Source organism: Gallus gallus, chromosome 6 (genome assembly GCF_016699485.2).
Source record: "Gallus gallus isolate bGalGal1 chromosome 6, bGalGal1.mat.broiler.GRCg7b, whole genome shotgun sequence".
NCBI lineage: Eukaryota > Metazoa > Chordata > Aves > Galliformes > Phasianidae > Gallus > Gallus gallus.
This window is the reverse complement of record NC_052537.1, coordinates 32,847,462-32,873,170: the sequence shown is the minus strand read 5'-3', so window position 1 is coordinate 32,873,170 and position 25,709 is coordinate 32,847,462. Positions and strand designations below refer to the sequence as shown.

Sequence of the window (25,709 nt, the reverse complement as noted above, 5' to 3'; positions counted from 1 at the left end):
GGGCAAGCCAATGCTTCCTGACTTGAATGCCTGATGTTGGGCAACTCGTCCGCGTGAAGAAGCCATTTACAACGTCAAATACATACATTTTAAATCAGATTAAAGCATCACAAGTTTGATCCCCTTCCAGGCAGCTCGGTTGGCTGTGTTATGTTTCAGCACTTGGATTTTTCCCACAAAAAACAAGGCTGGTCTATTGCAGAGATGAGACCACGTGCCCACGTGTGCTCACACGCACGGCTTTGAAAATGGCAACACCAAATAAGTACTTCCCACAAAAACAAGAATTCCCTTTGAATCATTAAAGCTGCTACACAAAATATATACTTACTGCTGCATAATTAAAAAAGCCTCTGCAACTTTAATGCATATTGCCCTTGATCATGGGGAAAGCAAGAAAGAACAAAATCATTAGGAGCTAAATTATTCCAGTAGCCTATTATCATAGTGTAATCTTATTAAAGAAAATTCATGCTGGTGTAGCCTCTTATCTTCCCCACTTACAGAAGAGCCATGTGGTGTATTTCTGAGTGCACAGAGATAATAAAATTATGGTGAATTATGCAGTCTGCATAAGGAAGGAGCATAATTCTGTCCCTTCGAGGAGGGATGCTAATGTTTCTCAGGGAGGCCAAAGCAGCACTACCCAGTCACTGAGTATGAAGGGACTATTCATTATTATCTGCGGAGAAGCAATTCTGGAAGAGATTTAGGGGCTTCCCCCTGTGAAAGGGACCATCTTGCTGTCACAGCTCAGCCAACAGCCACAGCTGTTCTGTGACCCCCACCGAACCACTCGGTGTGGGGGTCAGCGCCCACCCAGCAGGGCACAGGGGCTGTTGTGTCACCGCACTGCAGCACTGGTGCTGCTGTCTCCTGGGTGAGCTCATGTCATGCAGCCGGTCCCAGGTATGGCCACCAAACCTGTTACGTGTTGTGGTGCAGCACTGGGAGAGCTCTTTCTTTGTGAGCATCCCTGGAGCAGACAGATCCTGCTTGGCTGATGACACTAATTGAATTCAGAGTGCTAATTAGCAGGGAGGATGATGGCTGCTGCTCCAGCTGTCCCGTGGTTCACTGACTAGCTGAGGCTGTCCCATGAGCTTCTGCTGTGCTATGCCAGGATGCCACAGCAGAGCAGGGTGTGAAATCATAGAACCACAGAATCCTTAAGATTGGATAAGAGCTTTCATATCCCCAAGCCCAACCCCAGCCACCCCCACCGTGCCCACTGCCCACGTCCCTCAGTGCCACATCTCTGTGGGTCTGGAACACCTCCAGGGATGGTGACCCCCATAATCCCTGGGCAGCTGTGCCAGGGCCTCACTGCTCTTTCAGAGAAGAAAATGTTCCTAATACCCAACCTGAACCTCCTCTGGTGCGGCGTGAGGCCGTGACCTCTCATTCTATCGCTGTTACCTGGAAGCAAAAACTGACCCCCACCTCACTCAACCTCCTTTCAGGTAGTTGTAGGAAGCCATAAGGTCTCCCCCGAGCCTCCTCCAGCTCCACTTTCCATTGAGAAACCACTGCACCCATCTGGTTGGAGCTGACCATGCCATCGTGGTCTTGATGAGAGCAGCAGGATACTCATCCAGCCCATCCAGCTCCGCCAGCTGCCCTGAGTGAGGATGCGCCATATCAAGAAGCCCTCTGTGGTTTGGTGCCTTTGGTCCAGCTGCTGTCTTTTCCAACTAACTCTTACAAACAGAGTTTAACTGGTCACAGGCCAAGGACACGCAGTACATTCCCTGCAAATGGATGTGTACATCAGCAGTGGAAGGGAAGAAGGCCCCACTTCCCTCATTACCTGCTGCGAAGGACAGACACTCAAATTAAAAGTTTTCTGTAAATGTTAATTACAGTAGACTTACTTAGCTAATGACCAATTGATCTTCTGATTGTATTAGGTTTATAAGTGTAATGAACTTCCCTGAAGTATGGATTACAATCTTGTTCCAATTAAAACAAAAATGTGTAACGTGCATTAGCCATCAGAAAGAGATTTAATGGTTGTTTGGGGTCGAATAGATGAAAACTTGTATGTGTTGTCTAAGCCCACAGCACTTCATCTGCTTCTTCATCCAAGTGGATTTGTGTTACCACAGTGCATCCGGATAAGATTTTCTTACGCACTCAGAAACAGAATATAGATCCGGATTGTGACTTCCACACTCCACCACTTGCTCCCCTGCTCCTGGACTCACAGTGTGGAGAGGGAAGGTCATCGTTACCTTGCAACAAACATAGAGAGCAAACACCACGCGTTGCTACCAGCAGCCACGGGGAAAAGGTGCTGAGTGCTTGTGCTTCAGTGGGAGATAGGTAAAGCTGGCCAGGAAACAAGGCAGAGCTCCGGAGACCACAGGGTTGGAACGCTGCAGTCCTGCAGGTCCTGTGCCGGTGCTCGCATCGCTGAGAGGAGGAACTGACCTACTTTAATCAAAGTTTTTAGAGCCAAGTGAAGAGGGGATTGGAAACAGGACGTTCTCCCTGGAAAGCTCTGGAGTTAATTTCTTTCACTCTATTGGCAGCACCGGTTCCTGCGCTTCTCTAAGTCAAAGTAAGCTGTTTTTTTCCCTTTTCCTGGATGCTGCCCCAGGCAAGGAAATGCTGTTGGTTATAGGTGATGTCTCCACTCAGCTCCTACCAGAAGTGGCATGCTTACAAAGTCCAAAAGCCTGAGGCCTCTCCAACTACCAAACAACCCTTATAATGACTGTGATCTCTTTTCTCCCAGTGATGCTCAGAAGGGCACTTACAGGGGGAAATGCAATCTTATCTCTAACAGGAATCCCACAACCACAGGGCAGACTTGGACAGCTCAAGCACCTGGACAGCCCGGCACTGATGAGCAGGTGCCCCGTTTGTTCAAGTTTGGTGTCAGGGCTTGCTATTAGAGAAGCAGCCCAACTGGTTTTGTTGCTCCCCTAGCCCCCAAAAGAAGCCCCATCAGGCACAGGGCCAGATGGAGCACTCCAGGCTGCCTTTCCCCCAGCTGCAGGGAGAATCCAGCAGCACGCAGCTCCTGTCCGGTCTTCTGCAAAGCAGCTCTGAAGAGTGGTGGAGGTGCTTTGTAAGAGCAGCAGTTGCTCAAGGGCATGGTTGAGGAGGAGAATGTGTGAGTTCAGGAAGAGCTTGTGGTTATGATTCAGGGCGTCACGAACTAACATACGGGATGATACTTAGACCAATGTGAACTGAAGGCTTCCTGTTATCAAAATACCTCATTTGGGTCCTGCTTGAAACAAACTGAGCTCTCAACGTGTGCGCTTAGTGCTATGGTTGGCTCTTGGATATATCACCAGAATGGTTCTGTCACGAAATTTGCTCACCCAAGGCATCCCAGTCTGTGTCACTTAAACCCACCTGCCTATATTTTATCCCTGCCTATTTCTCTAGATTCTGACACAGCAGCTTGTTAACATTTGTTCTTTGGAAAAGACACTCTGCCCACCTCTCTCAACCCAAGCTACCACCTGGGAATGGAATCTGGGGCCAGCAGAGCCTTTCTCAACCTGCCCTGCCACCACCCTCCTGCTGCTGAGCCCTGCCACCAGTGTCACCCCATCATCAGAGACTTCAGTTCCAGACTAATCTCACTTCTGATTGCTTAACAGGCTGCCCTTGGCTAAACCAACCTCATTACAGAGCTTTCCTTGAGAACTGGCTGTGTTAACCTGGTTAGAAACTGATATTTATCTGGTGTATCGAGCTGTAGATTATGCATACAGGAGTGTGCCTATATTAATAGATGGAGGAGAGCTTATGCTAGAATACAGAAGTTGATTTAAAAATCCTTCTTGCTTGACTTGCAAGTCCATGGCAGGACTGTATAAGACTATAAGACATAAGAGAGTTTGAGCCCACTGAGAGCTGCACTTGTCACCTCTGAGAGGTGTAACACCCAATGAGCAGGGCTGAGAGCAGGTAGCACCAAGGGGAATACTGCAGGGAGTAAACCTAATTATGGTCCTATTAAGGTGGCAAGAGCTGGAGGGATAGAAAACACTATAAGGTGAACACACGAGTGTATGATAAAATCGCTCACATTGGCAGCCCCAGAAAGGAGACAGCCTACAGCCAAAAATGTTGCCGTCTGTGATGGAATCACTGTCCCTGGCAGTGTTCAAGAGGCATCTGGATGAGGAGCTACAAGATATGGTTTAGTGGCTTGTGGTAGCAATGGTAGTGGGAGGACTGTTGGACTAGATGATCTTGTAGGCCCTTTCCAACCTTGTGATTCTAAGATTCTACTCTATGATTCTATGTCCAAACACCTCAACATCCTCAACACTAATCGTGAAATAAAGAGCAGGCTAAGGAGACGATCTGGTCAAACTGAAGGCTCCACGTCTGAGATGGCAGGACTTCAGGGCAACAATAACCAGAAACAGAAGTGTCCAAAAAAAAATAAGCCAGTGGTTCCATCAGATGGGCACAGGTCTGCAATGTCCCCATGCAGAGCTCTTTGATTTTGGAATACGACTGCCCAGAGCAGAGCAATAGGCACCAGCAGGAAGCACTTGTCAACGAGGGATACATTTATTTAGGGTTAGGTTGTATTTATGTGCACATGAATATCACCAAATGACTCTGGTGAGAACTAGGAAGGCTCACAGATGCACGACTCCAGGAGCACTCTGCAGCAAAAAAAGGCTGAATAGGAATGATACGATTCACTGACAAACTGGAGCTGTAAGTCCCTCCAAAATCTGCAGATTTTGCTCCTGAGGTTTCTGTGCAATAAATCACATTAGCAACAGGATTTACATGTTGAGAGGAGGTAAAGCAGGGTTAAGAAGAAGATAACACAGATGCTACTTCCCCAACCCCAGCTAATTTTCATGCAGTTCTGGTTTTAGATAAAGAGCCTTCCGTCGGGGTTCGTATGAGAGCAGCAATGTGGGGTATTCAAAAGGGCCGTAATGCGCTGCTCGGGTGGCTAAAGCCTCTGCTTCTGAGCAGGCATCCTTACTGAGCACAATGGGGTGCCAGGACATGCTGTTCAACAGCTCTGCTGCCAGACAGTCTCCTTCCCGAGACCTTTCCCAGCTCAAGCTTTGGGGTAGAGGATGGGACAAAATGATCCAGTGAAGCCCTGACTCGCTAATTGCATTTGATACTATCAGTGGATTACACAGAGAGCTAACCAGAAGCAAATGAGTTTATTCTGTAGGATGGCTATTTCAAGGAGTTGGGCTGAACACTGAACCCCACATCTCGGCACGTCTCCTTTTTCAGCAAGACCCTTGAGTTTGTCCTTCTCTTAGGGGATGAGATTTCAGCTTTGTTAAAGCTGAGTGCATGCTTAGTCATAGAATCATAGACTCATAGACTCATAGACTCATAGACTCATAGACTCATAGACTCATAGACTCATAGAATGGCTTGGGTTGGAAGGGACCCCAAGGATCATCAACCTCCAACCTCCTTGCTGCACGCAGGGCCGCCAACCTCCATATGTAATACCAGACCAGGCTGCCCAGGGCCCCATCCAACCTGGCCTTGAACACCCCCAGGGACGGGGCATCCACAGCCTCTCTGGGCAGTCTGTTCTTAAGTGCTTCAATGAAAACAGATGAGCTGAAAACTGTCTTCAAGTGTTGAGCAGAACTCACCATGGGTGGCTGTTCTCACAGCCCCAGAAATGAGATGCTAAAAATGAAAAAAAAGAAACAAAGCAAAGGAACTTCACTTTGGCTGAGATAATCTCAACCCAGGCACATGCATGCACCAAATAAAGAAAGTACAGCTCTCTGAAAAGCTAAAACAAGCTCCTCTTTCCCAAGAGTGTCAAGTATGACCATCTGCAAAACAGGAATGTGAGCGGATGGTTCTTTTACTATTTCATCATTTTAAATTGTTTTTTTTTTTTTAGCAATGAAACACGCAGGTGAATCTTGCTCATTTCTCTGAAGCCAAAAGCCAAACCTTCCTGATAGATGCAATGAGCCCAGTCAATCCATGGGACCACAGTTCAACCCTTTTGTGAGCCAAACAGAGGACTCGTGCTGCCCTCACACAAGCCCTTTTGGCCTTTCTGTTCATATATTTCTGAGCAATGTGGAAACCAGACAAGGATAACTCAAAAGGGAGCTGCTGTTGGATGGTTTCCCTGTGGCTTTCACAGAGAGTGGGCTCCTTTTAGCTTTTCCCACCAGGCAGATGTTGCCCTGTGCCCGGGACAAAGCTCCCACCCCAGAGATGGAGAGGCTCCCCTGCCTGGAGCCATCCCCAGGCTCTCTGAAAACCAGAATGCAGGATTTTGTTGCATGACTATAAATGGCGAATTGCAAAGGCCAAGAAAGATGATTTATTTATTCTTTCATTCCTTAGTGCATGCAAAGCCAAATTCTGCCAGTCTTATGGGACTGCATGTGAGAGCTGATGCACAGGGACTGGCTGCTGGGGCAGGGTCCCCAGGTACTGCAAAGTGGATGCTGGTTTCTTGTGCAAAGAAACCTTCCCAAAGCTGCTCATGAGATGCAAATATCTTCGGGACAGAAGGTTTACCACAGCACAGCAGCACTCTGAAAACATGCTCATAGGCTCATAGAATCATAGAATCACAGAATTGCTCAAGTTGGAAAAGACCTTAAAGACCATCAAGTCCAACCGCAAGGAGATCACTGACCCTTGTGAACAAAAACCCCACTAATGCTGATACGTCGAGTACCTGTCAAATCTTTATCCATCATGTTATGAAGTGTATTGGGACATCCTTGTTAATTCTCATTTCAAGCTCTTTCCTCAGTTTTCCATCTCCTGTAAGCAGGGATAACACTTGAATGGTCCTGGGTTCTCTGATGGTGCTCTGATTTGTTCTTGGGAACCATCACGTTGTGTTTTTTCCTCCAACTTACTTCATTCCCTGTTTCTTCCCATACTTCTGTTCCTCAGGTTCTGCTCAAGCAAACAGGATATATGGCAAACTCCAGTGACACCTCCTACCATTTTTCCCCATGAAGGAAATGCTCCTGCCTGACCCTGCAGCCCTGGGTGACTCTGGGCAGCACTGCGGTACCCTTTGCCATCTCAAAATCCTCAGGAGACTTTAATCCTGTTTTCAGATCTAATCCACTAACCATATGTATCATCCCTACCCAGATGTTTTGATTTGTTTTTCTGAGCTCCAGTAAAGCTCTGTGTCAATTCTCTCTCTGTTAGACACATCCAGGCTGGATGTGGCTCTGGGCAGCCTGGTCTGCTGGTTGGCAACCCTGCACATAGCAGGGGGTTGAAACTGGATGAGCATTGTGGCCCTTTTCAATCCAGGCTATTCTAGGATTCTATGATTTTTTTTTTCATCAGCTTTTTCTTTCTTTCTCTTTCTCTCTTTCTCTCTTTCTCTCTTTCTCTCTTTCTTTCTTTCTTTCCTTCTTTCTTTCTTTCCTTCTTTCTCTCTTTCCTTCTTTCCTTCTTTCTCTCTTTCTCTCTTTCTCTCTTTCTCTCTTTCTCTCTTTCTCTCTTTCTCTCTTTCTTTCCTTCTTTCTTTCTTTCCTTCTTTCTCTCTTTCCTTCTTTCCTTCTTTCTCTCTTTCTCTCTTTCTCTCTTTCTCTCTTTCTTTCTTTCTTTCCTTCTTTCTTTCTTTCCTTCTTTCTCTCTTTCCTTCTTTCCTTCTTTCTCTCTTTCTCTCTTTCCTTCTTTCTTTCTTTCTTTCTTTCTTTCATTCTTTCTTTCCTTCTTTCTTTCTTTCCTTCTTTCTCTCTCTCTTTCCTTCTTTCCTTCTTTCCTTCTTTCCTTCTTTCCTTCTTTCCTTCTTTCTCCCTCTCTTTTTGGCCTTCTATTTGGACCAGGTTCAAAACAGTTTTCCAAATACTGAAGATTCAGTTGCAAATTGAGCAAAAAGCCCCCAAATCTCCAGCACTGCTTTCTAGAGTGAGTTTTGATGTGAAAAAACCTACTCCTCTCCCACCACTGCTCTGTGCTCCTGTTCCAGCAGCCTGTCAGGACCCCCCCCTCACAAGGATTTTTAATAACCTGAGCAAAGTAAATTAGCTGAGATGGAGTGATTCTGTACTCAGCAGGATCGCAGCCCAATGTTTCTCCAATAAAAGTCCTCGCGTTAGAAAACCGTCATGCAATTTCACAGACCTTTACAGCAAACCCTTCAGGCGTATAGCAGTCCCAAATTTCACCCAGTGACCAGACTTACATATTGACAAAGCCCTTTCTTTTGCTCTGTGCTATTCATTGGAATGGTACTTCAAAGACCGCAGGTCTGCAGAGAAGAAAGGGACATTTTCTTTTGACCGTCTATTAACATAAATGAAAGCCCTTTGAAAAGATGTGAGCTCTAGAAGGCTGCTGTATGCTTTTCACAAACTGCCTGCAGTGAGAAAGAAACCAGGCAAAGCCATTCTGCCACCTCCCAGTTTCCTTAATGCTGACTTAGAGAACCTGACGTTGGAAGCGCTCACAAAGAGACCAGAAATAATTGTGTGTTAGCCACCAAATTCTTGCAAGGTATGTGTCAGCTCAGGCTCTGAGGGGTCTCCTGGGGGGCTGAACCTGCTGGTCTCTGGAATCCCTAAATTGGGTGTTGAGAAGAGGGATTTCTTCCAGTAGATCGCTGACCTGCGGTGGCTATTATGTATATGCATGGTTTATAAAGAAAGAAAATGGTGACATGTCTTCAATCATCCTATGCAGGACACTGCATGTGCAAGAAGTATCTATACAGATTAAAAGCGAACTAAATTTAGACATAAAAACTGCACATGAAGGCCTGCGATGAGCAGACAAATGCACTTTTTCTGGTGAGATTACCAACAAATGGCTGAACGGGAGCGTGGGGCAGGGAGCCCTAAGGCAGCACTCACCCAGTCCCAACACCAGAAGGGTAAATGGGCCCCACACTGGGATTGGACATGGGGCACATCGCTGAACACTGAAGCAAAAGGAAAGCAATGCACAGCTCCCTTATTTTAAGGACCTGTCATAGAATGAAACAAAACACAGTTTATGCCTTCCTTAATACCTGAGACAGGAATGAGAGGCACTTGCTGTCAACCTCCACCTCCAAGCATTTGTAGAACAGCTCATTTGCAGCTAGCACAGGCAGAATGGTGATAGGGAACTTGCTGTCTTTGATGCCATCTACTGGGAAGGTGGCTCCAATGGCCAGAACATGGCCTGGGATGGGCTGCTCCATTGGAGAACACGATCTATTGCTGAGATGCAGAGTCAGAGGCTGCAGACAGGATGTGGGGAGCTCTGCTGGGACCACAGACTTCACAGAGCACAGCTGAGGTGTTCAAAGGCATCAGCAGAAATCACAGGGACACGCTGCCATCTGCTTCGCTGGAGTGATGCTGGGCCAGGGAGCACGGTGGTCTCCCAAGCCTGCAGATGTCCACGAAAAGAGGCAGGAGGCAAGAGTGCAAGGAATAAACAGTGCCATGGGAAAGGGGGATGTGCAAGAGGGAGGCCCTGAGTGTAAAGTTCAAGCTACAGGTGATGATGGTCCTGCTAAGAAAGGAAAGGAGGGGCAGAGCAGTCTTTTAAGGGAGGCAGTGCCTCCTCACTTCCAGCTACAGCCCAGTACAGGCAAGTCTCTGAAATGAGACAAAGCTGAGCCACTGCCTCATGGACAACAAGAGAAGAGAGATTTTGACGGTGCCAAATCCCAGGCCCCTGGGATTTTAACATGAGAATGGATCAGCCTTCAGCGAATCACTCATTATCACATCATCAGTACTACATAGGTCTTCCTCCCCACCCACTCATGTTCAGAGCTTACTACAGGAAAAGCAAGATTGATTTACCTGTTTATTTCACATCTCAGCTTTCTGACGCTGGCAGCATGGAGGATACCTCTCTGCCAGGCAGAGAAACAACTCCGGGGTAGCTGGTTGAGTCCCAGCTATTTTAGGAAGGTGTTAATGACCATAGAATCATAAAATGGCCTGGGTTGAAAAGGACCACAGTGACCATCTCATTTCAACCCCCTGCTATGTGCAGGGTCACCAACCAGCAGACCAGGCTGCCCAGAGCCACATCCAGCCTGGCCTTGAATGCCTGCAGGGATGGGGCATCCACAGCCTCCTTCCCACATTTAATCTCCTGGGGTGGATGGTGGGCATGTGTGGTTTTTTGTGCCGTTTTATGAAGAATCCCAGCAGATAAGACCAAGACTGGCCTCGCTTGTTTTTTTTTTCCCCCATCCCAGTTAGAATGATTTACAGATGGGAAATCCCTGCCAAACATCCCAGCTCCACAGCGCATTCTGGCTCTGGCTGTGGAGTCAGAACTGACTTGGAAAGCTGGCACAGCAATCTTGGTAGAAAGGACACTTCTCCCACACTCTGCTCGGAAACCAGCCCAGCACATATCAGCAACCACGTGGCTTTCTGCAGAGAGCAGCCTGTTTCCTCCCTAAGACAATGGCCATGTACAGAGCACACCCTGCCCCTGGGTGTCACACCTGCCTTGAGTCCTCCGCAGCCATGTAGTGCTGTGCTTATACAAAGCTGCTCTTCCTGATGCCGTACAAAAGATATGGGAAGTAAAGAGAGAAAAAGAACTACCCAGGGGAAGCAGTAACGTCGACGGCAAACAAAATGCAGCTGGTATGCAATGGAACATCAAAGCTCAGCACAGATAAACCAGAGAATCAACTTTTCTTGTACCTCCTGCAAATACACAAACCTTCCATGCTGTTTGTAAGGGCAGCAAGCTGAATGAGACAGATATCTCTGATCACACACACACAGTCACACTTGTTGGCCCATGCATTACCTTACCAACAGCTTGTTCCTTATTGCTATTCATTGCCTGCACACGGCTTGCACAGACAGCAGAATCAACAGTCTCCAAAGGGAATAATAAACGTGCCTGAGAAAGCCACTTATTTGGAAATAAACCCCCTTAAAACAACAGCAGTCGCTGGGAACTCATCTGGGATTCGCATGGTCCAGGGCCAGGACCCAGCTCCACAAGGGACACCCACAGCTGGATTCAGGGGGTTCTCTGCCATGTGCCACCAAAGGGACGTTGCTGGCACCGGGTCCTGCGGCAGCAGGGTGGGCTCAGGGCACCGTCATGCTCTTGTGCAGCCTCAGGCTTTGGCATGGGTCCCGTGGATAAAGAACCCAACAAATATAGACAGGGATCCGGGGCAAAGACGGAGAATGGGATAATAGCATGAGGAAAATGAAAGGATGAGCAAAGATTGAGTGCATCTCAGATACAGTATGAGGAGGGGTCAGTCAAGATAAGAAAAGGCAAGTTTGGTGTTTTCTGTTCACAGGGCCACATGTACCTTTGTGTAACAGCTTATGCTGCCTTTAGTGCTACCCCGGTGTTTGCAGCGGGGGTCTGGGCTGACTCTTGCAAACAAATGGGATTGATTAAATTCTACCACGCTCTCACAGATTTCAGCAGGCATGTCCTATATGTTTGCTATGCAGAGACCTGGCCAAATTCCCTGCAGAGTAATAGCTATGGAAAACTGTTGGTTTACCGCCTGTTCAATCCTCTAGAAGTTTCCAATAAAGACAGCAGCTCCTGGATTTGCTTGGCAATCAGCCATATCTCCACAGTTGTTGAACCCCTCCAGGGACGGCGGCTGCCCCACCTCCCCAGGCAGCCTTTCCGATGCCTCACCACCCTTTCTGAGAATTTTTGCCTAATATCCTGCCCCAGCACCAGCTGGGCCTGCCAGCACTCCTCTGGGCTGGGGGTACCCGCCTCAACTCGGACCCCTGAGCAACATGGGCTGCCCATTGAAGCTCACTGCTGCTCCAGCCCCCAGCTGCAAAGCTGCCCTGCATGGCCGTGCGGTGACGTGCAGCCACGCAGGGATAGGGCAAACACAGCAGCAGGGAGCCCAGCCGCAGGAACTGGCCACAGCAAAGCCATTTATCCGTTTCCACCAGATCCAGTCGCTCTCTTTGATCCAGGAAGCATCTGTCTGGATGGAACTGTGCTCTGCGTTATGATTCAGCGTGGGTAAGTTTTATATGGCAAACTCTGTGGCTTCCTCTTAATTGTCCTCTCCTTTTGGCAGGGACGAGGCCCTTGAGAATGGCCATATTAGTACACGAATGTGTGGGAGGAGGGTGCCAGAAGAAGCAATTTTGAGCTAAATGCTGCATGCTGCAGCTGGAACAAGGATCCCAGTCACTGACAGAGGGCAAGGTCGCTCCAACCCCCACCCGACCACACCATTTAGCATCTTCTGTCATGTGCGTCCCAAACTTTCAACAGACTCTTAGAGAGACTTCTGAGAAACCCCATTCTGAGCTGTGGCACTGACAGCGTCACCACAGCTGGGTTTTTTTTTTGCAGCTGAAAGCAATCCCAGGTCTCAAAAACAGCCCTGCTTCTTCTGCCTGGGGCGCGCGATGCTGCAGCAGTAACCACGGAACAGGAAGGATGTGACAGCCGTGGGATCTTTGGGACTTTGCTCAGTTCCTTGGGACCTGTGGGTAAGGCTCCCAGCTGCCCTCAGCCAGAGCAAACACCACCCAACGCCACAGCCAAATTCTGTACCTTTGAGGGGTGACCAGGATGGGCAGCTGAGCCCAGGACCACAGGACCGTGAAGGTGCTGCTGCAGCAAACGGGGCACTGAGGCTTTCTGACACACGGGGCTCAAACCCTCCCTGCTCTCCTGCCACCTCAATCCACCCCACTTAGCGCTCCCTTCTGGAGCTTCTGGCCTCAAGGGTGACAGTGCAGGAGTGGCAGTGGCAGTGCACCCCTCCTGCGTGCTCCTATAGGAATGCACAGCTCAGGAAAGCCACCGCGCCTGCTCACACAGCCCAAGCTCATTCCTGGCTCTGCTTTCAACAGTGGCCAGCTTCTGACAGCGGCTGAGAAGCAAAATGTGGGAGATTTTATATTAGAATTCGTGCCCTGAAGGAAAATTTCCTTTTGAATTTTATGAGTGGGAATTTGGCTTGTGTCTGGAAGCACAAAGGCTTACATTGCTACCAAACCCTTTGGACTGAAATCCTGACTCCAGAGGATTCAAAGGAAATTCTCCTTCTGTCTTCTTTGGAGCAGCGTTTTCTTTTAGGTTTGTTGTTTGTGTGAGTGTCCTTATAACAACCCTAAAACCCCCAAATGCTTTAGAGCTGAGCAGGACATGAAGGCTCTGCATTTACGCTCCTGCAAGGCATGCTGGGCTGGAAAAGACTGTTACTCTCGTGGTAATAAAAGCGTAAACACTCAGCCAAAAGGCACAGAGCTCATAAACCCACAAAAGCAGGCAGGCCCAGCAATTAGGAACTTGCTACAAAAGAGACCTGCAACAATTATTAAACCCCAGTCCAGGCATTTTCCTCTAATACAAAACGATGGCAGCAAAAGGGCTTCCAGGCCCACAGCTCTGCTCCTTTGTCCATCTTCATTTTCACGGCTGCTGGATAACCTCTTTCTTGTCATTATTTAACAAAACCTACACGGTTCCAAAGTGATTTTCCCCCCTGTGCTGCTACTCCAGTTTCCAGCAGAGGTTTCCAGTTGCAGTGGGGGATACCCATGGCTTGCATAAAGAAGCTGCAGTCAGCCCTCCCATTCGGAAACGCATTTGCTACTGCGATGCTTCCTTGCATGGCGTGTTTCTGAGCACATGCTGCCTCTCCTCACACAGACATACATGAAGGAGAAAACGCAATGATAAACTGGAAAGAGAGCAAATAGGAAGGTGGGACAGGAGGTGCTTTGCTTGCTTCCCACCTGCCATGAAGGGCAGGTATTGCTTGCCTGCAAAACAAGTGGCAGAAGAGCATCCTGAGCTCCTCAGCCTGATTTGGGCTGCTGCCTCACCAGGCCTCCGCACTGCTCCTGTTTGCATTCCCTGTTCCCACGGCCCTGAGCAGTGACAGTGAGAAAACCCAGAGCAGCCCACGGGCTGTGCGGATGATCTCTGAAGTATTTACATGACTGAACTGCACCTCCATAAATCTGGCCGATTCTCTGACACAGGAAAGGGCCCGGGGTGTTAAATAAATAGGCAGTAAATTTCAGAGGATTTGGTAAAATGAGAGTTGTCGTTACTTTCCCATTCCAAGAAGACTGATCTTGGTTATAATTATCCCAGCTACATCCACTCTTTCCAACGGCCCGAGCTGATAAATGAAGCGTTTGCTCTCACGAATGCCTCTCCTTCCCCTGATGTGTGCAATGTGTTCCAGATGGGTGGAGAAATCATTCTTTTCTCCTACACTTGCTGAGCTATTTCCGAGCACCCACAGCACCAGCAGGTGTAAATCAGCAGCACTCCGTCTAACTCCGACGCCCCACATCCTCACCTGCTGGAAAGAGCAGCCCTGAACTTAAAACAGCGTACAGCACATAGGTGTCACCACAAGCAATGTCGAGTGGATGGCTGCTCTAGGGGAAAAAAAAAAGCCCATCAGATAAACACAGAAGGTGGTAATTGCACGGGTCTCTTTGGGCAGGCGATGCTGCTGCTGCCTGCCGGCTTCGTGCTGCTCCTGGAAATAGCCACTTTAATTAGGCTGATTTAAATGCAGATAAGTTTTTCTTTCAGCCGAAGTCTTTGTACCCGTTTTGTGTGCACGGGGGTAAGCCTCGGAGTCCTCAGCCAGAAAGTGTCCTTTTGCTCCTCTGCTGGGTGCCAAGCGCTTGCCACTCTCTTCAGCAGGGAGCAGAGGAGCCCATTGATGCCGACCACTGTGCTTAGCTCCGCAGAGAACACAGTCCTCTGAATTCAGCCCCTCTGAGGAGGGACCTCACCACCAGGTTAAGAACAATCGGAGAAGAACAGCCCGGCAGGACCCAGCCCAGGGTGTGGGAAGCCGGCTGCTCAGGGGAGGAGAGTGGTACCTCTGAGGCTGGTGAGCAGCAGGAGACAGAGATGCTTTGGGCATCAGAAACATTAGCACACACTGTCTGTCTGCAGCACTCAAATGCTCCTCAGGACGCACTGATCTCTTGAGTGCCTGCCTGGGCACAGCCAGGACCTCATCTGCAGGAGTGCTGAGCCCACACAGCTGCCCCTGCAGCGGCTGCAAGCTGCCTTTGGAACACGTTTCCATGCAATGCTCGAGTACTTGCAAGCTAAGCATATGAGCGATTGACCCTTTGGACAGAGTTAGTTCTAACCTCCGCGCCTCTCCTCCCTGTGTGCAAAGCAAACACAGTGTCCGAATATTGCTTGGCAATCTGTACTGCCTCTGGTTTGGGGCAGGGAAAGTGCAGGCAGGCTGCACAGGGACGTGTGTTCAAGAGACACAGATCCTGACTTTGTGCACACAAGTGCAGCTTTGTACATAGCTTTGCACATGATGGAACTCAGGGACTGCTGAGAGCAGGGCTGGTTAATGATGGCAAAGGTTCTTTTCAAAGCAAAAGTCCATTTGCTGCGGTGAAAGTGGACTCCCCACATCTCCATAGAGTTTTAAGATAAGAAGTGTCATCTTTAAAGATGAGTGCTTGCTGGAACATCTCAACTGGCAAGGAAAAATAAAGAGCTCTGCCTACAAGAAGAAAAGCCAGCTCTTCTATTGTGTGCACTGCTTTCATTTATGTCAGCTCCATTAATGCCCCGTGAAGCCACGGGTCTGTAATCGAGCAGCTGACCTACAGCAGCACTGGCATTCGCTGCTGTCTTACACCAGATTTACTCCAGCTGTTAAGGTTTAAGGCCTCGCCTTTCACACGGTTCCCCTTAATAAATTGTACCAGACATCAGCAGCTAAGAAGTTTTACAGTCGAGTTGCAAATCGAGACTGGTCTCTCAGATGAAGAGGACATCAGCTCCTCATACTGTGTTTACAAGCAACAGTAGTTCTTTCAGCATCATTTGGGACTCTGAGACCAAACACTGCCCATGGTGGTGCTCCGGGCATCTTTGCTATAACAGCATTATAAATATGTAATGAGAATTTAAAAGGCAGAAGGCAAACAGATAATGGAGGCACCCAACATAAACATCACATTTAACTCTCACCACCTGAAAAGAGCTACAAATTCCAGCGTGCACTCACCAACACCTGGCAGAATCCAGACACAAAAGGATGGGGACTTTCAGAGGACAGCTGCCTACTGCGTCTCTTATATATAGCCATTTTTAAAGGGGACCAAGAAACGTAGCACATAAAAATGAGGAGCTGTGTTCAAGCAATTAGGATTTAGAACACCAATAGTGAGGTCATTGATGCTGCTGCACCAGAGATTTTGCTGAAATCCCTACAAGTTGGCCTGGGTGAAGCTGCTTGTGAACATCCCAGTGCTGAAATCAGGGGAGGTCACTCAGCACCTGGCTGTCTCAGACATCCCTGTGCTAAGCAGAGTGCTCCCACAGGCAGTGGGAATCACTGCGGATGGGGGTGGACCTCTTTTGCATGGACCTCGGACTCCTTCATGAGCAGGGCTTGGATGAGACGGACCCAGAGGTCCCCAACAACCTCAGCCATGCTGGGATTCTGTTAATGGTCCAGAGAACAACCCTTCTTTTTACTCCTCTCATCCTCCCTTGTGATACACACAGATGAAGCTTCCCAAACGCTTCTCTGACACGCAGTCTCCACCCTCCCCCTCCGTTTTCAGCCCTTTCCTTCCCACTGCCTCCTTCCTTTGAGTCACAGTCACGTCGGATGTGCTGCCTGATTATCAGTTGCACCAGCATTTAGAGCTCCCTCGTGGAAAGCAGCGTTTTGAAAGCTTTTCCAGCTTCTCCTCCAGATGATGTCACCCTGGGTGGGTGCCAGGCTGGGTTCAGAGTGAAAATTCTTCACTTCAGGGTCAGACATTCTCCTATTTTTAGGCCCGATTTCAGTGCCAGGCAGCCAATAGTGTAGCTGAATGGCTCGTGTTATTCAACTGCAAATGCCTGTTGGAGTCCAAACAAAGCTCCGTTTGTAGCAGGTTAAGGGGCTCTGCAGCCCAGGAACCCCTTTTTGAAGTGTGGCTGCAGCTGCTCTGCTCCACAGCGCTCAGTCAGTCTGCACGGAGGTGCAGAATACTTCCAGCTCCCACCCTTGATAAACTGCAATTGTAAAAGCAGAACAAAGGGGTTGGATTCTATCTGGGTCTCTGTAATCTTCCGGCTGCATTCTGTTCCTTGCTCCAGTCCTCTGGAGGTGCACACTGTGAAAAACACGGCTCCTCAGATGCGAGCTGGAAGCCGACAGCATCCGGGATTGTGGGGATGGGGAAGGGGATGGAGAAGAATGGCCCTACAGCACATAGGGCTGAGCCACAGCAGCCACAGCCTACCTCCAATCACAGAATGGCCTGGGTTGGAAGGGACCTTTAGATCTTCCAGTTCCAACTCCTCTGCCATGGGCAGTGTTACCACCTACCAGATCAGGCTGCCCAGGGCACCATCCAATCTGGAGCTGAATGCATCCAAGGATGGGGCATCCACAACCAGCCTCTAAGCCATCATGCTTTTGTCAGAGAAGCACGGTACCAGTGATGTGTTGCTGCAGGTGGAGGCTCACCTCCTTCGTGTGCAGGCATCTGCACTCACATAAACTGTCTTTACAAGGCAGAGCGATGATGCTTGTGGCGTGTGATCTTCCTACCCTGCTGTAGTATGGGACGAGTGATGCTGAAAGTGCCCAGATCCCATCGCAAAGGTAATGAGGGTGACCAGCTCATACAAGGTGTTTGCTCTGTCGCTGAGGAAAACAGTAGGATGGATCCCTTCATTCTTCAGGAACATAACCACCCGCAACGCCACAGCAGCACACGTTGTGCAGCCAAGTTTCCCATGTGAGAGCAGGCTGTGTAGCAGTGCAAATGTTTCACATGTATGCTGACAGCTGTTGAAACAGGTTGGGAGGGAGCGGAAACTGAAAGGGCAAAACTGACACATCCTCCTCTTCAGCTTCCTCAGGTGGCACTCAGAATGCAACTGGGAATGGAAACAATAACTGTAGCTGTGAAATGAAAGCATACACTGGCATAAGAGTGGTGAGGCACTGCACAGGTTGCCCAGAGAGGTGGTGCTGCCCCATCCCTGCAGACACCCAAGGCTGGAGTACGGGCTCTGAGCACTGATGGAGCTGTGGGTACCCGTGTGCATTGCAATGGCATTGCACCAGGTGGTGTTTAAAGGTCCCTTCCAACTCAAACCATTCTATGGATTTAAAAAGAAAATGAGTGAGTTTTTCAGCCAGGAGGTGCAGCAGCCAGGCCCAGCCCAGCTCCCCACAAAGCAAAGCAGAACCTCATTTTTCGAGAGGGAGGCTGGCTCTGGTTTAAAGCTGGCTGCTGCTGCACAGGACACAAAGCCCATTCAAAGCAGCAGCCCAGCGAGCTGCGTTAGCTCATCTTTTGGCAACCTATAAGTGAGCAGAGCTGAGGTGTAACCATGCACACTGTTGACAATGACTGAAAACCACAAAGAAGTAATGATGGTAATTGTTACAGGGCAATGTGTGAGCATGAGTCACATCCAAGCGTCAGCTGCAAGCCATCTTCATCTCCACCAAAGAGCCCTCCTTGGTGCTGGATGGGCAGAGGGGAGTGCAGCTCCTCAACCACCCCCCCTTTTCTCACATTACTCTGTGTCTTCCTGACATGGGACACAAAATGAGCAGCCATGTATGGAGCCATTGTAGTTGTGCAGAAAACCTGGCAGTGCTGGTGCTTTATTTTTAACTCCAGGCAAGTCACATCATGTCTTCCAAAGGGCATGAAAAACAGCCACCAGCCCAAGCACAGCAGAGGCAGCCCGAAGGGGAGCAGTGCCCACCTCTTGTCTTTTACAGTCCCAAAGCCACGTGTCTGCAGACCCCACTTTCTGCCTCTGACCACCTACAGCCACATGTCCACGTACTGGAGCAGACAGCCCTGCAAACACCTCAAGAGCACAAAACATGCTGGGTCCAAACCAGTCACTCTACACTTGTTGGCTAAACGCACTCTTATCTACCTAGAATCAGAGGAGAAAACCAATGTCACCAGGTAAGCCCCCAGGAAACCCCCAGGCAGCGCAGCACTGAAGCATGAATTCTGGGTTGCTGTGTGCAGGCACAAGGTGCTGCCCCAGCACAGCCTCTCCTCGGCATGTTTACCGGGTGAGCGAGAGCCCCAGCCAGAAGAAAGATTGAATTTCAGATACTGAATCATTTGCTTCGAGCGAGTTACATCAGCAGCTAATTTGGCTTGCTTCTCGCTTGTTTGTTTGCTCCTTTCTTTGAACTGAATGCAGCGCTTCGGTTGTATCAGAGCAGTCCCCTCTCGCCATGCTCTCCGTTTGAGAGCCAGTGCAGAACTCCACCAACCCATTGAGCTGGGATGGCATTTAACTACGGGAGAAAAACACAGCGAGAAGAGGAACCTGCCTTTTAAAAAAGGAAATCTCAAACGAAACCACAATTGTGCAGCTGTCCCAGCTCTGCCATTGCTGCAGAGCATTTCAGCACGCTTATTAGCATTTTTACGGAAATAAAGTAGTTAGCTATTGGTATGGTACTCATCATTGCTGTCAAATGTTGAACAAGCTAATGCAGCTTGGCATTCTGCAAGCGACAAATGTTGAGAAACACTGCTGTGCTCGACCAGCTCCCATGACTGTTGTGCCGAGGAATTCTTCTGCTGCAGCATTACATTGGCACTGAGAAAAGGCTGCTAAAGATAAAAATAAATGAGAGCCTGTTTCCTGTCCCATCTTGCAGACTGTGGTTTTGGGGCTGATACCAGAAAGGGAAGCTGGGGGTCCAACAGGAGCTAGGGATGGCCCTGCCCTCTGGGATGCTGCAGGTCCCCTTAGGCAGCTCCCAGACAGACTTCAAGCGCCTGCAGTGGAAGTGGGTGCAGAGCAGGAGAGCAGCCCTGGAAAGCCCCTGGGCTGCCTCCTTTCACTCATTCCAGCCACCAGGGCTGTTTTTCTGGCCTTGTGAGTTATGTATGTGTGGGGAGGAGAGAAACAGAATCTTTCTGGGTTAGCAGCTTGCCAGCCTGAGGTTGCCACAGGCTCTGTTGGTATCCACACAGATGTTGGTAGCTGCTGCTGCTGGTAGTATCTTGTCTTCTCAGTGTCCTTTATTTCACTTCAGTGTAGGAGGAATGGAAACCTTTACAGCCTGAATGCACTGTGGAAAACAGGGGAAGCAAAAGTGCAGTACAGGCTCATGTGCTCACTACCAGCTTGATTTGCTACATGCAAATCGCTTCCTTTCATAAATGTTTCAGATGTAGCAGCTGATTAGAGTTGGACTACTAGAGAAAATATGGCTACGTTCAGGTAGAGGAACAGAACTCGAGTCACTCCAAAGAAGGCTCTTTAGAGTCAAATGGTAAAACCTTCTACTTCCAAGTTCACCACTTGCAGTTCAGTGGTGAAGTATTTCCAATGCACTTCTTTATTTTGCATTGCAGTTGGCTGTATTTTCACCCAGAGGGTGGTGACGCACTGAACAGGTTGCCCAAGGAGGCTGTGGATGCCCCATCCCTGCAGGCATTCAAGGCCAGGCTGGATGTGGCTCTGGGCAGCCTGGTCTGCTGGTTGGCGACCCTGCACATAGCAGGGGGTTGGAACTGGATGGTCATTGTGCTCCTTTTCAACTCAGGCCATTCTATGAGTCTATGAATTCTATGATATCCTACAATGACGGGCAGCTGGTTGGACTGCAACACCCTGTCACAACATCAAGAACTTAGACCTGCTCATAGGCCCTTCTCTCCAACAGGACCAGAGGCTTAAACTGTAACTTCTGTGCCTGGACTTTTTGAACACATGGGGAAATGTAAGGCTGTCATCAGATGCGTGTTCATATGCTAAGGCTCTGCAGAATTAACTCTGAGCTTCCCTCACAAAACTGAACCGCAGATGACAGTAACCAAAATGTGGTCAAGAAATTGATAAACACATGCAAAGCTCCTCATGTGGAAGGAACTCACTCTGATTTGAATACGTAATGAATGGTGACGAAGACAACGCCTTCTGATGCAGTGAACAAGATGAAAGCCAACTTGCTGACACTGGATTTTAATGAACATTGCTTAAGACACTAACATAAATTATATTACATCTTTTATAGCGCAAATATGGGTTGGAAGTCTTTCCATTTGATATGTGAACCGGGTGTCATCATCGACTGTGAGGCTATCAGAATGCCTCCGGTTCTGTTTCAGCATTAAGGGAGTGCCGCTGCGTGTTCCTTTCACCACACACTTCTGGTATGCTCCATCAAGCCCCACAAAACATGAACAAGCTAATAAAGTTGTTCGTCTTGGCTGTGGTTAGTAATTCAGTGAACAAGAAAGCAAGGGTGGGAGTGATGCTGCTTCTATTTCAAGCAGCATCGTTGCGTGGCATTAGGATGTGACTGCTGCTTTGCAGAAGGAGCCATTATCTCTCACTGACTGTTAGGGGCTGTGGCAGCTGCCCGTCTATCTGCGGGTGAAAATCTGCCTTTTAGAATCGTTTAATAACTTTATTTAGGGAGTTTTATGATAAAGACCCCACCACCCAGGGCAACGTGAAGTAACTTGACCCAGTTCTCCCAGAGAGCAGTGGCAGAGCCAGCAAGAGGCAGCAGCTCTCCTGGGCCCCTCTTCTCCTTTCATCCCCCCTCTACCTATCATGTGCAGTGCTACAAGCGAGCTCAAGGCTGTTGCACTATCAGCCACGGTGGTGAAATAAATACCCAACTGTGAGTCCACAGCAAAGGCCTGTTCTGCACACCGCAGCAGGAAGGGGTAACTGAGAGTGGTGACACCACCAGCGGATCAGCTCACACCTCTCATTCGGGTTTTACACCTTAAAATGGCCATACTTGGTCAACCAAACTACTCACAGTAACCAAGATCGACTCCAACTTTACCCCTACAGCTTTCCATTATTGCCCTCGCTTATGTCAAAAGAAACTTTATTCTGTGATTTATTGCACTTTATGGACTCACCTCCTCCATGCACAGTTTGGTTGCTGAAGAAGAGTGCAACTCTGATGTACTGTTGGAGGATTAAGTGCTTTTGAGAAGGTAAACATAGATACAGATACGCTCTCCTTATACCCCTTCTGCTCCTCCCCTGGACCCCAAATCACCTGCATAGCCAAACACAGCCAAACACCTCAGCCTGTAATGCAGAATGAGTTCAGCATCACCACCAGGAAAGCTCCTGCAGCTGGATGGAAGCTCCCCACCTTGTAGGCCCATTCATCCCTACCTACTCCCGAAATCTCTGAACCAGCAGTTTACCAGACTGCTTGCACAAAAAGCCTTCAGGACAAAGGGGACCTTTTCTTGTAGCTCATTCATGTCACTAAGATGCACAGAGTTACTTTGCAGCACACAATCACTGGAGTCCCTTTGAAATACAATAAACAGTACAGTAAGCCTTGGCTCGTGCGTCACCGTTTGTTCTGCAGTGTGAAACCCCTGGTTGGCAGCAGGTGTAAGATGCAGTAGCTCCTGAATGAAGCAGTGCTGCCTGAAATGCACAGCAGATAACAAGTTGTTAGTCAGGGTCAGTGTTTCAGTAGGAGTGGAGGAGAACAACAGAATCCCTCGGACCTGCAGAACGATGTGCAAAATGCCCTAACTGGGATGACCTCTGCAAGACCTATAATTTCCCTATATCCAGCAGTGCGATGTGAAATGCACCTGCAACAATTCTTCCACTTTATTATTGCCTGTTGTGCTTTGGAATCAGCTTTGCATCCGTTCTGTTGAAGACTTCACCGTTGTGGTGGAGGAGGCAAGAATCACTCTATCCCAGGCTGCAAGACTCACAGCCACAGTGGCTGGAAATCCCACCACGCCAACACTCAGCATCTCCAATGAAACCCTGAAGCAGATTTGCTTTTTACTCTGTTTGCACAGCCTTGGCTTTCAGGGTAGCTAATACTGAAGTTAACGTACTAATGGTGCCATCCAGAGGTACTTGGGTGCAGCACACTGCTCTGTGTCAGCTGGCTTGCTCAGTGGCAAAGGTCTAATTTCTCTCTGCTTTCACACAGACCTCCTTCACTGATACTGGTATCCGTGTGACATTAAGATGGGGATTCACAAAATGCTGCCTGGTGATCTCCATGAATGCCAGAGAAAAAAACAACTGTTCAATCCTAGTTCTCTCCTGTAGGGAGTTAATAGGATTACACAGATCACAGATAAATAACCACGATATTACAAGTTACATATTTTCTACCTCAGAAATCATCACTTACTGGTCCATCAGAATTATTTCATTTACTTACGTAAGCTAAAATTAAGTGAGAGAAGATACACTTGAAAGCCAACTAAGTAACAGTGCAGATAGTCAATGGCAAGCACCATTCCCACAGCCCACGTTACATCAAATTGCAGGCATTGTTACCAAACCATGCCTACTGCAAGGAGTTATGGCTAAAAGGAGTTCAAACGTTAAATGTAGGCACCGATGTCTGCATTGAATTTGGAGAGTCACCCTGAGTTGACTTCAGCTTTGTCTGGGCAGCACATAGTGGCTTCATTTTCCACTGGGCACCCCTGGACTATGCCATATTTATAACTGCACTCAAGTCTTCCACCAGGAGCTGCCAGGAGCAGCTATTGATAGCTCTTCTGTCAGTGAACACACATGATTATGGAGACACCTGCATGGAGAAGGGTCTGAAGGGCCATTAGAAAGAGGTGAGTGAGTCTGCAGAAGCTTGCTCTGGTTAAGACACAACGTGGAAAGACAGCTCTCACACCTCAGACTTGTGAGAGATAACCCACAGGGACAACCCAGATGATAGTTTAATTAAGCATCTCGATCCTGCTAGAAGTTCCAGACGTGTCTTGTATCAAGTGGAGAACACTTACAGTAGTATAAAAATAAATAAGCAAAACCCAAGAAACAAACCAGTTCTGTGCACTAAATGTGATGCAAAATTACAGCTGCAATTTAAGAGGAAGTATTACAGAAGTAATTCAACAGAAAATCCCTCTTGAAAATCACAGAATCACAGAATGGCCAGGGTTGAAAAGGACCATAGTGATCATTGAGTTTCAACTCCCCTGCTGTGTGCAGGGCCACCAACCACCAGATCAGGCTGCCCAGAGCCACATCCAGCCTGGATGAAAAGAAAACATGCCTTCCCTTCCTGCTGCTTTCATACAGTCTTTACTCAAGATGAATTTGCAAAGGAAAGCACCATCATGTACCCAAGCCTGATGGCTGCACAAAGAGGCATTTTGCTCACGCCACAAATGGAAACACATATTGATGGCAAATGGGTGCCACCAACAGGTAAAAATCTGGAAAAGGCACAGAAAAGAAGCAACCAGACAGGTCTCATGCATCCAATCTGAAGCACTACTCAGAAGGTCTACCAAGTTTGAAACTGCAACTCTTCTTTTAGAAATCAGCATGTTGCGTGAGAATTAAGAGTACGGTGTAGTTTGGCCAAAAGGCAAGCGCAAAAATCATTGAGTACAGTTATTTACCCTCTTTCCACGATTACCCGGGTGGAGCAAAAGGTGTGAGGAGCACACTGACCTGTACTTCCCTGTCCGCACCTGCACAGCCCTCATCCCGCACTGCTGGGCGCCTCCGACGTCGCTCACGATATCATCTCCAATCATGATGGCCTGTCAGAGCGGTGAAATACGGAAAAATCGGTGTCAAGAGAATTTTATTTCAGCCATCCTTCACACTCCTTTGGCATAATAAACAGCTTGATTTGATGTTTAATACTGCCATCAGACAAATTAAACAAGATAAGATTGTCATCGTATTGATTAAACGTCTCTCTACCTTGAATATAATTCACGCGACAGCTCCTTGAGCAATATACTGGTGCAGTGTACATCTGTACAGTTCGTGATCAATCACCACCATCAAAGTGATGTGGCACGCAGTTCAAAGAAAATCTTGAATTTTATGAAGTTAGTTCTGTTCCATTCCCAACCGTGCGTTTATGTTATGCTCCAAGTAGTTTAAATTAAGCTCATCTTTTTAAACATTTCCTTAAAATTGATATTCTAAGAGCTAGGCAAAACCTTGAGCTTGTGATCACTGAAATGTGTAACTTACAGAGCTTGATTCCAACCCATTTTCAGGTTCATATAAAAATTTGGGAAGTCTTCCATGAGTGCAAAATCTAATTTATCAATTTGTGCACAACGCGATTAATAAACTCAACTGAGCACACTACCAAATAAAGGTGAAGTGTAAGTAAAAGTAAGGAATGTGTTGCTTTTCATACTAAAGAAATTGCTTTTACATTTTGAAAGCAGAAGTCCTTCTAGCAGGTGTAATTTCAGTTACCCCTCTGGCTAATCATCAAGGTTGGAAAAGACCTACAAGATTATCCAGTCCAACCGTCCACCTATCACCCATAGTTCTCACTAAACCATGTCTCTCAACACAACGTTTAAACTTTCCTCGAAGACCTCCAGGGTCGGTGACTCCACCACCTCTCTGGCAGATGCTCCTGCTTGAGCAGGGGTATGTCCATTTTCCCAAAATTTAGGTAGCAAAGAGGCGATGCAATTTACTCACAGTCCACCTATCATACAAGAACTACTTCATGACATGAACATACCCAACCAGACAAGCAACCATCCTGCTTGTCCTGCTCTGTCCTCTCTTACCTCTCACTGCACCAACCCATCTCATCATCACGTGCCCAATACCAAACCCCAGTGGGATCCAAGGCAGCACCTTACACGGGCACTCTTTTCCCCTGCACGCATGTATACCCTCTTCATCCTTCTGTGTCCCCAGGGACACAAGGGAAACTCTTTAGAGTTCTCTTTAACGCTGTCAGGCAGGGAGCTGCTCTGGGACTGAGCCATGGGTGCCATGCG

General features: G+C 48.2%; 1 protein-coding gene and 1 long non-coding RNA gene across 4 annotated transcripts in view; one reads left to right on the top strand and one right to left on the bottom strand.

The window, feature by feature from the left end:
- Positions 1-25,709, bottom strand: part of LHPP (phospholysine phosphohistidine inorganic pyrophosphate phosphatase) — a 67,850-nt gene that overhangs the window by 21,445 nt on the left and 20,696 nt on the right. Inside the window, exons 6-7 of one of the 3 annotated variants that reach the window (XM_046943175.1) lie at positions 24,397-24,488; positions 15,904-17,838 (exon numbers count right to left, since the gene is read on the bottom strand). In XM_046943175.1, the coding sequence (XP_046799131.1) occupies positions 17,817-17,838; positions 24,397-24,488 (114 nt within the window). In that variant the 3' untranslated portion in view covers positions 15,904-17,816. Of the gene's footprint in view, positions 1-15,903; positions 17,839-18,544; positions 20,024-24,396; positions 24,489-25,709 lie in introns of those variants that run through there. The other 2 variants (XM_004942343.5, XM_424063.8) reach the window with 2 other exon arrangements.
- LOC121111126 lies at positions 7,305-17,062 on the top strand. Its single transcript, XR_005860797.1, has 2 exons — positions 7,305-11,955; positions 12,295-17,062. It is a non-coding gene; the product is annotated as an uncharacterized LOC121111126 (long non-coding RNA).